Genomic DNA, 15,172 nt, shown 5'->3' with positions numbered 1-15,172 from the left:
TACTTAATTAACTAAGAAAAAAGTCCAAATGCTCCAGACCAATCAGGCAGAACTCACACGTTAAGAATAGAGCATAGCATGCACTATTACTTGTCAATTGTTCAAAAATAAAAGCTTGTATCAAATAAACTTTTAAAAATATACAAATTGAGTGTGTAATTTCATAACACTATATTTAATTAATATTGTTACTAGACAGTCTAGAAAAGGAACAATCATGTTATATTATGCAGTGAGAGATGAAAGAATACATTGTAATAAAATTTTAAGTATAAATTAGCATATAAATATGGAGATTCTTTAATGGAGAGTTGTTATATTGAAGGGTGCTATCATTTTACACCCAAACATTATGATTTTAGCAAAATAATCTATATCTAAAATGGGTAACAATGTTCTCAACAGATCAATATAGTAAAGCCTCATTGTTAATCAACTACTGTACATATAAAAATATATATTACAAATTTGTGCATGTGATTTTTTTTCCTCTGGTCACAACACTGACAATATGGCCAGCACTGTGCCCAGAGGACACAGGTTAAGAGAAACCGGGCAACGCTAGTTTAAGGGATATGATGGATTAAGAGGCGAGGAGGTCTCAAGGCCATTGTTGTTGTTTAAGGCAATGAGGCGGGTTATTGGGTTGGAAAAGAGTAGATAAGGCTTGGCGAAGGGTTAGGATCGATCAAAAGCTAGGTGTGGAACTTGGATAGGTCAGCTCATTGGCAAAAGGTTGAGGTCATTGTGGATTGTGAGCTTAGGGACGTAGTACGAAGCTTTGACTATTTGTCTGAGGACTTTTGGTTAGAAAGATTGGATGTACTGGATATCGGATGGCTTTAAAGAACCCTACTCCTGGAAAAGCCTAGGCCTGAAGAATACACATGGGAGTCCTTCACAAAGCATTTGGGATCTGGTCTAAAACCTTAAACATAATGATGAGCTAAGAGAATAAGTGAGATAGCACACTAGACCAATATTGGTCGCAGTGCACAATGTCATAAAGAGGCTGATTCCTAATTACCTAAGCCTAACTTATGGCTTGAGTAGTAGGGTTAAGATGGATTTAGAGTTTAGTATGGACCTGGAGGTAGCGAGGATGGATTAGATCATATAGAGTCGTTTTAATGAGCAAAACAGATGTCGGCATAAAAGTGTTCATAGTCATCCGAGCTTCTTAGGTACAGTGGAAGTGGGTAGCTCCTTGTTGATGTACAGTGAAAGGCAAGACAGTTTTTTCAATGTATATGTTCACTGGGTACAATTTTCTGTATTCAGTCCAGTCCTTCTCTTTTTTTCTCCAGGTCTTTGAAAATTTCAAGGTGTTCTTGGATGTTGGATATGGCTTGGATAAAATTTGTTTTAGAAGACAAAAGTGCGGTGTAATCCGTGTAGGTAAGCAGTATAGAAGGTGGGACCAAGAATGTTCCCTTGTGGGATGCTGTCTTGTATTTGTTTGATATTTCTCTGTTATATGTTGGTCCTGAAGGTCTTCGTAGGTAAAGTCCTGAGTATCTGACTGGCACAGAAGTAGTAGGTCCTTGTTTTTGATGTACAGTGGAGAGCAAGACTTTTTTTTAAAATAAAACATGTAAACTGTGAAAATTTTCCTCACTTAGTTCTGTCCTCCACTTTTTGCTCCAGTCTTTGATAAGTTAAACATGTTCTTGGATGTTGGAGGTTGCTTGGATAAGATTCAGGTTAGAAGACAAAATTAGGTTATCATTGGTAATGATCGTATTGAGATGTATGGAAGTCAGCAGTATAAATGATAAAAGGATGAGACCAAAAATGTTACCATGTTGGATGCTGGCTTGTATTTATCTGATATCTGCGTATTCATTGTCACACCTCTCTGAAGCAGCAGCCAGTAAAACAGGATAAGGTAATATAGATGGGTAGGAAGTATAGATGGAGATCAGATCATATCAAAGGCCTGCACCACATCCAGGAACGAACTCAAACAATCTTTTTTGTTCTAAATGGTGTCATCGACTCTAAAAATTTGCTGGATATGAAAATATGGGGACTAAGCCAAATTGGTAAGAAGAATGATTCTATGTAAATCAAAAATAGGATGGGCTTGAAACGTTTTTGAATGACATTCCAGTATGAAGAATTAATAAAATAAAAATCACGTTCCTTTTCTGTGTGGCGGATGCTTACTGATAAAGCAAAACAAAAGTTTTTAAAGGAGTCTTTTGAGGATTTTGGACATCACAGGGAGAAAGCTGATGGGTCTGAAGGAAGATATGGGGTTGGGAGGTTTATGAGCTTCAGGAATGAGAATGACTACAGAATAGGATGGGATTGTATATTGTATTGGGTTGTCCGGAAAATAATGCAGGATTTTGGTATTAAACAAAAAAAAAGAAACTAGTTACTTTAAAGCAATGTTCTTTAATCAAAATAATTTCCCATACTCTCAATACATTTCTCCCAACGTGTTGGTAACTTATTAATTCCGTCTGAGTAGAATTCAGAATTTTTAGAATTGATAAAGTCAATAAATGCATTTTCCAGTTCCGTTTGATTTTTGAATATTATGTGTTGTAAGTAGTGGTCCAGGTGTCTAAAAAAATGGTAGTCAGTAGGCGAGAGGTCCGGAGAGTAGGGTGGGTGAGGCAAAGTTTCATAGCCAAGCTCCAATAATTTTTGTGACGTTACACGTGACACATGTGGTCGAGCGTTGTCATGCAACAAAATGGGCCCTTTCCGATTGACCAAAGAGGGCTTCATTACTGCCAATTTCTGATGCATGGTATTAATTTGGTTACAGTATGATTCAGCATTGATGGTTTCGCCAGGATTTAAGAAGCTGTAGTGTATTAAACCAAATGAAGCCCACCATACCGTAACCATTACCTTTTTTTGATGAGTTGGGGGCTTTGGAAAATGTATTGGAGCTTCTCCTTTGTCGAGCCACTGTCCAGAACGTCTAGTGTTATCGTAGAGAATCCACTTTTCGTCACATGTAACAATTCTGGCCAGAAATGGGTCATTTTTGTTTCGACAAAGAAGTGATGCACAAACATCAAAGCGCTGATTTTTTTGGCGATCGTTTAATGAGTGTGGAACCCAATTTTCGAGTTTTTTCACTTTTCCAATCGCCTTGAGGTGGTCAGCGACGGTCGTTTTACTGACTTTGAGTTGCTCTGCAAGTTCTCGAACAGTTGTTTTGGGGTTTTCTTCCACCACTGATCGCAGAACATCATCATTAAGAGAGGAAGGCCTTCCACGACCTTCTTCATCTTCAAGGCTGAAATCTCCCTCCCGAAATTTTTTAAACCACCTGTGCACAGTGCACTCATTAACACAACCCTCGCCCCAGACTTGGTTAATGTTTCTAGCCGTTTGGGCTCCGCTTCGGCCGAGTTTAAACTCGTAAAAGAAAATCGTACGAAATTCTCGCTTTGACATTATAAGGATGACTGAATTATTTCCAAGTAGCGGAATGCTACAGAGGTAAACAAACAATATCATTTGGAAGAGGATTAATAAGTGCTGACATTCATACAAATGAGTAATCCTGTAAACGTAAACAGAATATTTTATATAGATTTTTTTTAATGAAAACTTAAAATCCTGCATTATTTTCCGGACAACCCGATAGTTAAAAATACGAAAGCATTCTGAGGAAAGTTTCTATGTATAATAAATAAATAACTATACATTACATTTTTTATAATTAATTAATTTTCTACAATAATAAAAGCTGAATTTAATTTGAACTACACGACAATTATTTAATACAACAGTCCATACATGGGAAATCAACAGTACACATATACTGTGTTACAATTACTTCAGCTTCCAGCCTGTTTAATGATGGATTAACCGTCTTATAATGAAATAAACTAATGTTGAAAGTATTTTACAATGTAAGTACATTTACCCAAGTTACAAATAAAATGCGAGGGGGAAACAAATTTATACACTTACTATGATTATTTTACTTTTCCTTGATTACTTTATGTAGAAGTTTCTACTTAATATAAATAGTCAAAGGAAGTAAAAATTGCAAACGATTTTTAGAATCAGAATAAGTAGATACAGCATTTTTAATAATGAAAATTAGTACAATGGAATTTCTACACACCATGCTTAACATAATTATGATGGGATGAGAACATATACATGTAAATATTATAAAGACAATGGGAAAAAAAGTGGGTCTACTATAACACAAGTTGGTTAAATACTGAAAAAATACTAACAGAACAGTCAACATGTCCACTGTATAAGTAGGTAGTAAAACATTTCTCAATTTGAATACATTTAAAACAGGACAGCTGAATTTGAAACCACAGATACAAAATTCTCCAAGGTTAAACAGCAGGAGTTTACGGCCCTCTTTTTGACAATAATCATGCGTCAGAATTGTAAGGCTACTATACCTTAATTTCCAACTGAGCGGACATCATGACTTTGTTAACATTTGGAAGCGAACCAGCACGAAATGTTCCAAGACACTGGTTGATATGTAGTTGCTGTCTTTTATAAGCACTACCCTTAAAATTAAAAACTTTGTGAAACATAGCGTCCAAACAACAGACGAGAGAGAGAGAGAGAGAGAGGGAGAGAGAGAGATTACTTAGATTTTGATTTTAGTAGAAAAATTTGAGCGACAATTCTCCTTTTGGTTAGGGGGGTAAAACTATTATTCATTTTAGATAATATTTTGGCTTCAGATCCTAGTTNTAATATATAGTTTTTATAAAAGCAATGATGCCAAGTACTAAAACATGAAACAGGTGTGAAACAGTAAAATTTTAAATATTGGTTGAAATTCAAGATAAACTCTTTTAAGAAAACATCTTTTTTAAAACCCTTACTCAAATTGTAAGAAATGAGAACAGTAATTAGTCACTAATTATTCTTGACTAATTTATCATGACTTGAGTGTAAACACAGCAGTTTTTGTTTTTTTCTGCCAAAATAGAATTTTGCTTAGAAACAATATTTTACACACAAAAAATACTACACAAAATAGTTTTCTAATTTGGTAATAAAAAACAACAGATATTGTAAAACATCATATAAACAAAGAAAATTTTTGTGTTTAAATTTATAAATAAATTTTCAATTCCTTTCATACTTGATGTTGGTTTAAACTGTCAACTTAAGCATAGTATGCAACTAATAAGAAAATACACATTAGACAATAGCTCCTGTTGAAAATGTACACACGTTTCACACTTGATGCTTCATTCTTCTTGTAGAATATCTCTTCATGTAGTTTACGTTATTATAAGCTTTAATGGCATATCTACTTTTTATTTAGTTATTTCGAGGCCCTTTAAGCTTCCAATTCAGTAAATTTTCAATGAGCCTCAACATAAGATTGAAGGACGCTTAAAGTGCTTCCAATGCATCTAAATAAAAATTGTAAAAGTCAAAAATCAATGTTCAGATTTTTATTTCGATAAGGATATATCATTGGCATGAATATGGAAACATTTGAAAGCCACGGAATAGGATTAAAAATGGGGTGGAAGGATTGTTGGGTGTAAGTAAGGATTAGTCCATTTGGGCTGATGAAGATGGCAAAAATCCAAAATCTCATTAAAAAAATAAAACACTCCCCCCCCAAAAAAAATCTTTCATATCTATTGTGTATTCTATATATTATGAACTGTGGATGATACAACAAAATAAAAAAATAAAAAATAGATTGGAAGGAATGTCCATTCGTTTGTGTGGAGCTAAGCAGGAATTAATGTGGGCTGCTGAAGATGGCAAATAATCCAAAATGTAAAAAATAAAAAACAACAGCACTGATTCTTTTTTTTTCGTTTTTAACCTTTCATCTATATTGTGAACTGTGAATAATACAAGAAAATGAAAAATTGGGTAGAAGGAATGTCCGTTAGTTTTTGTAAGACTAAGCAGGAATTAGTCCATTTTAAGCAGCTGAAGATGGGAAAATAGCGCGTAATGTCGAAACAATAAAAACATCAACACGGATTTCTTGGGTTTTTTTAAATACCCTTCATCTGCTTTTTTATTTAGATGCAAATCAAGGCACTTTCAACCTCCTACTCAGTACATTTTCAATGATCCTCAAAAGACAACTGAAATTGTACTGACAAGTTGGCTTAAAGTGCCTCGATACGCATATAAATAAAAAATTGGAAAAGACAAAAATCATTATTCTGATTATTATTTCAATAAGATGGATGATGATGTGGAAACATTTGAAAGCCAATGTAGTATGAGTAAAGTACTACGGTCAAAATTCTCCATGAATGCTGCGTGTGAATGAAATGCAAAATATCCCTCATTAGCACACAATCAATTAAAACATTGAATAGACCAATCAACCGAACAACTAGACCAACAGGGTAAATTAACTTACTGTAGCACTACCAAGAAAGACCCATGTGTTAACACTTATTTCAGTTTAACAATTACAAATGCGTTTTCAAGGATTCACTTGTAAAAATGGTCAACTAGGAATTCAATATACCATGTTGCCCATCCTACTTGCATTTTGACACATTGTGGGATCTTCTTGTCTATGTATTTTCTCTCAGATTCATTTATTAATACTAGACAAAATTTGGCTCCATGCAATACAGCATAACTTCTAAATACATTTTCAGTCAAAAATATTGCAAGTAAACCTTGATATTTTTTAGTTTTTGACCTTAATCCATGTTTTGTTTATATTTATAGTGGTATTATTTGTTAAGTGAGAGCCATTGGGGATTAATCATTATTAATCACCGTTTAACAACAAACCAAGGATCAAGGTTTTTCTTTTTTTCAGTTGGTTTTACCTTTTGTTAGCCCCGCGTAACAATTTCACTCTATTTTATTTACTCTGTTAATTGTATTTGTCTCATAATGAGTCATTTAAGCCATGATGAATCAGTCAAAATCATAACTCACTATGAAGAAGGGAAATCATTGTGCAATTTCGCTAATTGCCTTATCATTCATTTTTCGTTAGTTTTAATGACCATTAAAAGGTACAGGGAGTCGAGGAATCTCTTGAGGCGACCATTTCAGGATGTCCCAGAATCACCAATACCATTAGACGACTTTTTAAAATACAATCTGTAAGGGCAATTCAACAGCTTCTAACATTAAAAACTTAATCGATGGTATTCAGAGTCAACTGTTAGACAAAGACTGAGAGAGTCAAACCTGACACCAAGAAGGCCTGTGAAAACTAGGAAAGGAGAGGAGGAATGGAGAAAAAATATTTCATCGATGAAATGAGAGTGGCCCTTGGACAGTCTATATGGCCATGAAAGAGTCTGGAGAAGGCCTGGAGAACAAGACATTCAGGTTAAATAGTAACATTTGAATGAAGGTATCATTTTCTGGGGGCAGCATTTTTTATGAGGCACTTACTGAGTTGGTACCAATCCAAGGCCTTAAATGCCTTGACAACATAAGTGAAGATGATCCTACAAAATTATTTAAATGTAATTATGTAAAACCCTCATAAAATTAAAAATTCTCTGGGTGTTGTGAATATTTTTGATGAAGAGTGCAATATAGAACAATCATCTACAGTTTCATCCTTGAATATCTGGGCGAATATTTACAGACAAACCGAGAAAAAATAACAGTTAAATAGAGAGAGGTAGTTTTTAACATTTTTCCAAAGCATTTACAATCATATACTTGCCCAAAGGTCTCCCAATAGTTAAATACGGTTTATTTTCAAACCTTGAATATGAATTCAGATCAACCAGCTTTGACGTTATAAGAACAAATCAAAATTAAAAATTAGCAGCTAATTATTCTTGTGCAGTTCACCATGAACCAAATGTAAACAAAGCATTTTTTTAACTCTTAAAATTAGGATTTTGTGTTTTTTTTTACAAAAACTGAATGATTTTATAAGATATTATAAACAATCGATACTGAAAAATCTTATCTTCCAACTAATCCCATGCAATCATACAACAAATAAAAAATCTCAGTGAAACATGGAATGCAAAACATATTTTTTAACAAACGTAAAATTGTTACTAACAACTGATAACAATGTACACAGAACTTACAGATAAGAGTTTGTCAAAATGATTAACAGGCATTTAGGATTGATTTTTGATCCTAAATAATTAACAGGAATACAGATTGAATGATTTTTGATAATAAATTATCATGGCAGATAAGAGCTTGTCAAATTGATTAACAGCCATATAGATTTAATGGTTTTTGATCATAAATTATCATGACAGATAAGAGCTTGTCCAATTGATTAACATGCTTATGGATCTAATAATTCTTCATCACAAATTCTCATGGCAGATAAGAATTTGACAAACTGATTAACAGGCATGTATTGATTGATTTTTGATCATAAATAATAAACAGGCATACGGATTGAATGATTTTTGATGATAAATTATCATGACATAATAGAGCTTGTCCAAATGATTAACAGCCATATAGATGTATTGGTTTTTGATCATAAATTGTCATGACATAACAAAGCTTGTCAAATTATTAACAGGCATACGGACTATAGGATTTTTGATTGTAAATCATCTTCACATATAAATGCTCTAAAAATGATTTTTTATTGTAAATTATCATGACATATAAAAGCTTGTCAAATTATTAACAGGCATATGGACTGAAGGATTTTTTATTGTAAAACATCTTCACATATAAAAGCTTGTCAAATTGTATAACAGTCATATAGATTGAATTGTTTTTGATCATAAATTATCATGGCATATAAGAGTTTATCAAACTGATTAGAAGGTATATAGATCAAATTTAAGGTTGATTGTAAATTTTCATGATAATGTTATCCAAAACCGATCATTATCTATGTACATATTGATGATTATGAACATGCCTCATCTTGCCATATGGAGGGCAATAGCATAAAGATAGTACCTACCCCCCCCTGCAAATAGACTTATAAGGAAAAAACGTTGCTAGTTAATCTAAATCCGATTAACCTTGCAAACGAATGTCGGAATGTTATATTTTTGACATTCAGTTAGAATAATTTGTTCACCGGTAGACTCAGAAACACTGAATTGAATTAAATTTGCATAATTAAACTCTAGTAAGCATATTAAGAAACCGAGTGGTTAATCTGGTTAATCATTTTATTTGAATATCAAGGCAAGATATTTTCATAGTTTCACTCACAAGTTTGTTCGGCAATGCTACGAAGGCGGAACTGTTTATATTTAAGAATCTTTAGGATTAATAGTAGCTTTTATTTTATCTTCTTGAGTAGAAAAACCTCTAGTCTTCACTAGACAAAGGAAAAGCTTGGTCAAGGTTGAATAGAACAGGAAAAACTGAGAAGTCAATTCAGACAATCAGCTTTGGTCTAGGTCAGGATCAAAAATTGTTTGTGTACAAACATTTAAAATAAATAAACAAAAGAGAAGGTAATTAAGAAAACAAATCAAACTTGCAGGTCGATAGAAAATTAACAGCAATTAGCAGCTTCTATGAGAAAAAAAAATGAAGTAAACGAAAAAAAGGTGATTTTTTTTTTTACATTGGACAGATGAAAGAGAGGCTCATCTGGAAGAAAAATGGAAAGAAGGGCCAAAAATTTGAAAACGCTTCCGCAAAAATAAAATATGCATAAAGTCAAGGCAATCGTGTAAAGCTTGCAAAATATCTAAACAAGTTAAGAAAAAAAAAACAACTATAGCTCTTTTATTTAAGGATATAATAACCGTACGGAGGTCCAGGGAGAAGAATGACACCGTGCTTTGTATTGTACGATCGAAAAGTACAACGACAGTAGAAATAAAACCGTACGAATAAAGATCCTTTGCAGACTGGGTAAAAAAAAAATTATAAATATAAAAGATAAATACGTACTTTGTTTGTTGCGTCTGAGACTTCCCTCATTATTTTCTCGAACTCCGCCGTCTCTTCCGCTTGTTTCTGGTTGTGCAGAGCGATTTTCTCACTGAACTTCCGAGGGTTGGCCATATCGAAAAAATAACTTTTTTTCACTCGTAACCAAACATTAATGTTGTTGTTTTTCGAAATTGTCTTTGTGTCAGACCCGAGTCAGGCCATAGATTAGTATTATCTAGGGTTGGGTATTCGATTAATCGAAAAACAGGCTTGTCGTATAAACAAAGATCGATAATTTTGTTTGTATACCTACAAAGCTATTAATTTCTTAATTGTTCATTATACAGAATTTATTTTATAAACGTTCATTTTATCATTAGATCCAATTGAATGGTAAATGCAACGATAAAAGCATAAACAGTATAATCATAATATTTTACAACAAAAAAAAGCACAATTTACCTTTTTCTGCTTTCAGCGACAACGATAAAAACATATTTCATCTCAAAGAGTAGTTTCACAAGCTATCATTTACTTTTCATAATGCAAAGAAACAAAATATTTTACCATTAGATAGTAAACACAAGCAATTTGCGAAACCTTGCATGAAAGAGGCCCCTCCAGACATTCTAAAAAAGAATATCCACTTTCTTAAATGTCTCTAGTTTCTTCAGTGATGAAATCTAGTAATTTTGTAGCCTTACATTAATTAATTCGTGAGTCTGATTGGGAAATGGCTCAAAGATGTTCAAGGTTGAACAAAAAGTTTTGCAGTGTACTAAAGTCTTTGATTCTATAAACAAAAATTTTCAGACTACCAGCAAAGACTGGAAAATTAATATTTGGAAAACAAGTAAGGCCCAAGTAATCAACTTTGATGAACTCCAGGAGGGATGGAATATATTTTTTACATGAGAGAATTAATTTGACCGCTTGGCTTTTAGCCATTAAATAAAAATAAAATAAATTCAAAAGAGATCCACGACTTCCTCGAAGACTTGAAAGTTTGTTAATCAGTATATCATGGTCAACCAAACTGACAGCTCAATGGAATTAGTCAATGATTTTAAAAGTATTGCTTATATAAGTATGCATTAATAAGTATAAAGCCATTTCAAAAAATATCCATGAATTCCATAATAGGAAAGTTTGTTAAGCAGTATAAGTGGTCAATAAGATCGAAAACACTCAATGAAATGTAGTTAATGATTCAAAAACATTGGTTTTGCAGATATTAAAATATTCATCAGTATTATTGGGACCACATAAAATGCCTCAAAGATGTTTAAGGTTGGTCAATTACAACTACCTATGAAGGCTGTAGCTCATTAAAAATGAAAGGGACAAATAGAGATGTTCCACAGTGGAATTATGAACAAAAATCTACAGACTAAAACTATTTGCTTCAATAGAGGAAAAGTAACAGGTAAATTGGACGAAGAAAAACAAAAGGGGCATGTGGAGAAATTTCTGTGAAAGGATGGATAAGCTTTCCATTGTGACAGAAAATTCTAACAAAAAGACACCCAGCCAATCCTGGGCTTCATTCTAAAGGCAGATAGAAGTAGAACCCATGAGGAGAGAAACACCCTGGAAGAAATGATTGTGGTTCACTTCCCAAGGGCTAAACTTTTGGAAGGCAATGAGGAGGCCTGGAAGGAACCGAGCAGGAGCTGCCAACTGCTCAAAAAGGGTAAAAGTCTCTCAGGCAAAATATTTACTGCTAAGTTAAATGGGCAATGAAGCACTTTTAATCCCTACAGATCACCATGAGGGGGTTTCCCCATGTTATTTCATCAGGGATTGAAATGGCCAAGAAATTGGACAATCATCTTGCAACAAATCCTCTTCAAGACCAACTGCATGCATACCAAAAGGGAAAAACCACAGAGACTGCCCCTAAATGTGCATATTGACAAATCATTGGAAGCTAAAGAAATAGCACTCTGCCATTTCACGGACATAGAGGAAGCCATTGACAACACCTCGTACAAAGATATTGAAACGGCTCTACAAAGAATAGGCATAGACCTCCCAACTACAAACAGGATATTAGCAGTGCTAAGAAGTTGGAAATGAGTGCTGACTTGGTTATCACACTATCCAAATAGCACCTACACAAATATGCCACCTAGGAGGGGTAATATCGCCATTTCTTTGGTTGCTAGTAGTCAATGACCTAATTAAAGAAATTAGCAAGTTGGATACCATACTATAGGTTACACATATGACTTGGTAACAAGCATAAAAGGGAAATTTGAAGACTGACAAATCAGTTGCAAAATGCCCTAAATACTGTATGAATATGGTATGAGAAAAAGCGTTTAAATATAATATAAAAGAGCCTAAGAAAACATACCTCATACCTTTCACAAAAAGAAGGAAGTTCAGTATAAAGGCTCCGACTATAAAAGGTGCAGCCTTATTCTTCATAGAAGCAAAGTACCTTGGTATAAGCCTTCACCAAAGGCTAAAATGAGGAAAATACTTGGTAACATTCTGCATAAAGGCAAGGCTCTATTAATCATTGGACAAAGTTTGTGCAGTAAAAACTGGGGAATGAACCTTAAAATGGCATTCTGGTTAAACACCACAACAGTCAGAGCCTTGACAATATGAGGAGCTTTAGCATGGTTACCAAAAACACTTAACAAGACAATTAATTAAGGTTTTTAGTCGAGATGAAAAAAAGTTAATGGCACGAGAGGGATTTGAACCCACGACCTTTGGCTAGATACGCCGCTGCTTTACCGCCTGAGCTATCGTGACCTCGATCCACTCGGACATCAACTCCCCATCTCAACCCGCCCTTTTGAGTTTTAATTAATTGTCATGTATTAATTGGTCAAGCAGACGGCGAAAGTAGTGAATGAACACTGAACAAGGAGACTCAGACCAAACTGCAAAGTGTACAAAGAATAGCATAATTCAATATTTCAGGGGCAATGCATACCTGCCCCATTACAGAAATGAAAACAGCACTCGACCTTTCACCCTTATAGGTTCATGTACAAAAGGTGGTTTTTGAGAGTGTCAACAGACCCCTGGGATACAAGAAAATAAAACCAGATCTAACTATCTAACTTGCTCGATTTAATCGTTTTCTAGTTTTAGACTGTAGACCATCAAGTTCATTATGTAGTGATTAACCAACCTTAATCACTTTTGAGACATTTGATGTAGTCCCAGTTATTCTCATTAATATCTTAATGGCTACAAAAGCAATATTGATAAAATCATTGACTAATTCCATTGAGCTATTGATTTTGGTTGGCCATGTTATACTGATTAACAAACTATCTTCAAGTCTTCGAGGAAGTCATGAATCTCTTTTGAAATTATTTTATTCTTATTTAACAGACAGAAGTCAAGCAGTCCAATTAATAATTCTTATCTCAAAAATACTTCCGTACACTCTGGAGTTCCTCGAGGTTAACTACTAAGGCTTTTCTTAAACCATTTATAAATTATATTTCATCTTGTTTTCCATTTATTAATTTTTCACTCTTTGCTGACAATCTTAAAATCTATAGAATTCTCGACACTACAAAATGCCGAAGTTATTTTAGCTTAACATTGTATGTAGTGATTCTTTCAAAGATCATACCATTTTGGGATTCATTTTTATCATAATTTAAACTATATATTCTGCCCCATCAGGAGTTGTGCAAGGTTCACTACGAGGGCTTTTTTCAGCTTTTTGTAAATGATATTTCATCTTGTATTAATTTACCACTCTTTGCAGACAAATAGAATTCCTCGACTCCAAATTTTCTGCCCACTCCAGAGTTCTTAAAGGGTCACTAGTTGGGGCTTTCTTGTTTAAGCCTTTTATAAACGTTTTCTTGTTTTATTTCTATTAATTTACCACTCTTCGCAGGCAATCTGAAAATCTATAAGTGTATAGAATCAAGAAAATAACTTTACACTTTACAAAATTCTTTGTCCAACCTTAAACATCTTTGAGGCATTTCCCAATCAAACTCATGAATATCTTAACAGCTACAAAATCAATATTTTTGAAATCATTCTCTATTCCATTGAGATTTTAATCTGGTTAACTACTTAGGCCTTTCTTGTTTAAACTTTTGTATAAATTATATTTCATCTTCGTGTCCACATATTAATTTTTTAGCCTTTGTTGATAATCTGAAATCCTATAAGTCTATAAAATCAAAAACTTTAGCACACCACAAAATTCTTTGTCCAACATTGAACATTGGTGTCACAATAAATTGTTCCTGAACTTAAAAGAAGTAAATTAGTTACTTTTTATCACTCCAATTTGATTTCCATGTATATTTACACGTTATTTGACTTAGGGAGACTGGAATATTTGGTGATACCCTTAGACTTAATTTTAAAATATACTTTCTTTGAAACATGATGCATAATCATTGATTTCTTGATTTCCTTTCCTCAATTGATTTTTGCACACCTCCTTGAATCGAACGGTTTACTTTCTCTAAAAGAGTCTCATTTTTTCAGTTATATTAAGTACTCCAGCGTACCTACACTAATTGACAGTGTACCTACCTTACATTATTGACCTTTATTATTTGTCGCTTAATCAAGTTAAACAAGACCTCTATAATTTCACATGTAATTAGTACTAATTAAAAATGTCTTTAGATCATAGCCAAATACATAAATAAAACATAGTTGTTGGTATATCTGGTATTGATGTAACATTTGTATAACAGTTTTATCATCCTGGAACATACTAAGTCACCTAAGCTGAGAAGTTAATTAATCAGTGGATATCTGTGTTGTCTCATTCTTCCTTTTTACACTCCTGATGAAGAAACCTACTTTCTCTTGTATTTATTGGTTGTTTTGTAGTTTCTTTATGTTTACCTATCAATCAGTTTATTTGCAAATGCATTTTCAGGTCCTAATTTTTTCCCAGTCCCATTATCAGGCTTTTGTGGTAGATATTACATAGACTGGATTAAAATTAGAACCTGAAAATGCATTCACAATTAAAAATATAATAATAATCTGATTAACAGTTCATTTTAAAATACCATGAAAAATAAAGAACATTTCATACTGCAATTCTTGCCTTATAGGGTTTTACAAATAGGAATTTTGCATTAAATTTCATTGAATATTTGCAAATGTTTAACTATTTATTTATCAATCTCATTATTTCCATTTTTGAACAGTTAAAATATATTGTATCTTTTTTGTGAAGCAATAAAAAAAAATATATGTATAGAAAAATTACTGTATAAATTGTTCTGCTGTTTCATATACAATATACCAGGCACAAAGAACTAAACAGCACAAACAACATTGTTGTTCACAATATTAAAATGACCAATTCTAAAATTTGAGCTGGCCTTAAAACAAAAATAATGTA

The 15,172-nt window shown here is 33.2% G+C and overlaps 1 protein-coding gene across 13 annotated transcripts in view; it reads right to left on the bottom strand.

The window, feature by feature from the left end:
• LOC106671874 (CREB-regulated transcription coactivator 1) overlaps window positions 1-10,090 on the bottom strand; it is a 45,551-nt gene extending 35,461 nt beyond the window's left edge. For 3 of the 13 annotated variants that reach the window (XR_002910254.1, XR_002910252.1, XR_002910251.1), the window contains exons 1-2: window positions 9,826-10,089; window positions 4,401-4,514 (exon numbers count right to left, since the gene is read on the bottom strand). Coding sequence is in view for 4 of the 13 variants with exons in the window: in XM_024226682.1 (XP_024082450.1) it covers window positions 4,401-4,514; window positions 9,826-9,939 (228 nt within the window). In the remaining 9 variants the exon portion in view is untranslated. Of the gene's footprint in view, window positions 1-4,400; window positions 4,515-9,825 lie in introns of all 13 variants that reach the window. The other 10 variants (XR_002910259.1, XR_002910257.1, XR_002910253.1 and 7 more) reach the window with 6 other exon arrangements.
• Window positions 10,091-15,172: the final 5,082 nt, after the last annotated feature.

This window comes from Cimex lectularius, unplaced genomic scaffold (genome assembly GCF_000648675.2).
Source record: "Cimex lectularius strain Harlan isolate CLEC.00 unplaced genomic scaffold, Clec_2.1 scaffold4, whole genome shotgun sequence".
NCBI lineage: Eukaryota > Metazoa > Arthropoda > Insecta > Hemiptera > Cimicidae > Cimex > Cimex lectularius.
Note: the sequence above shows the minus strand (reverse complement) of the source record. Positions and strands in the feature narration are given on the sequence as shown.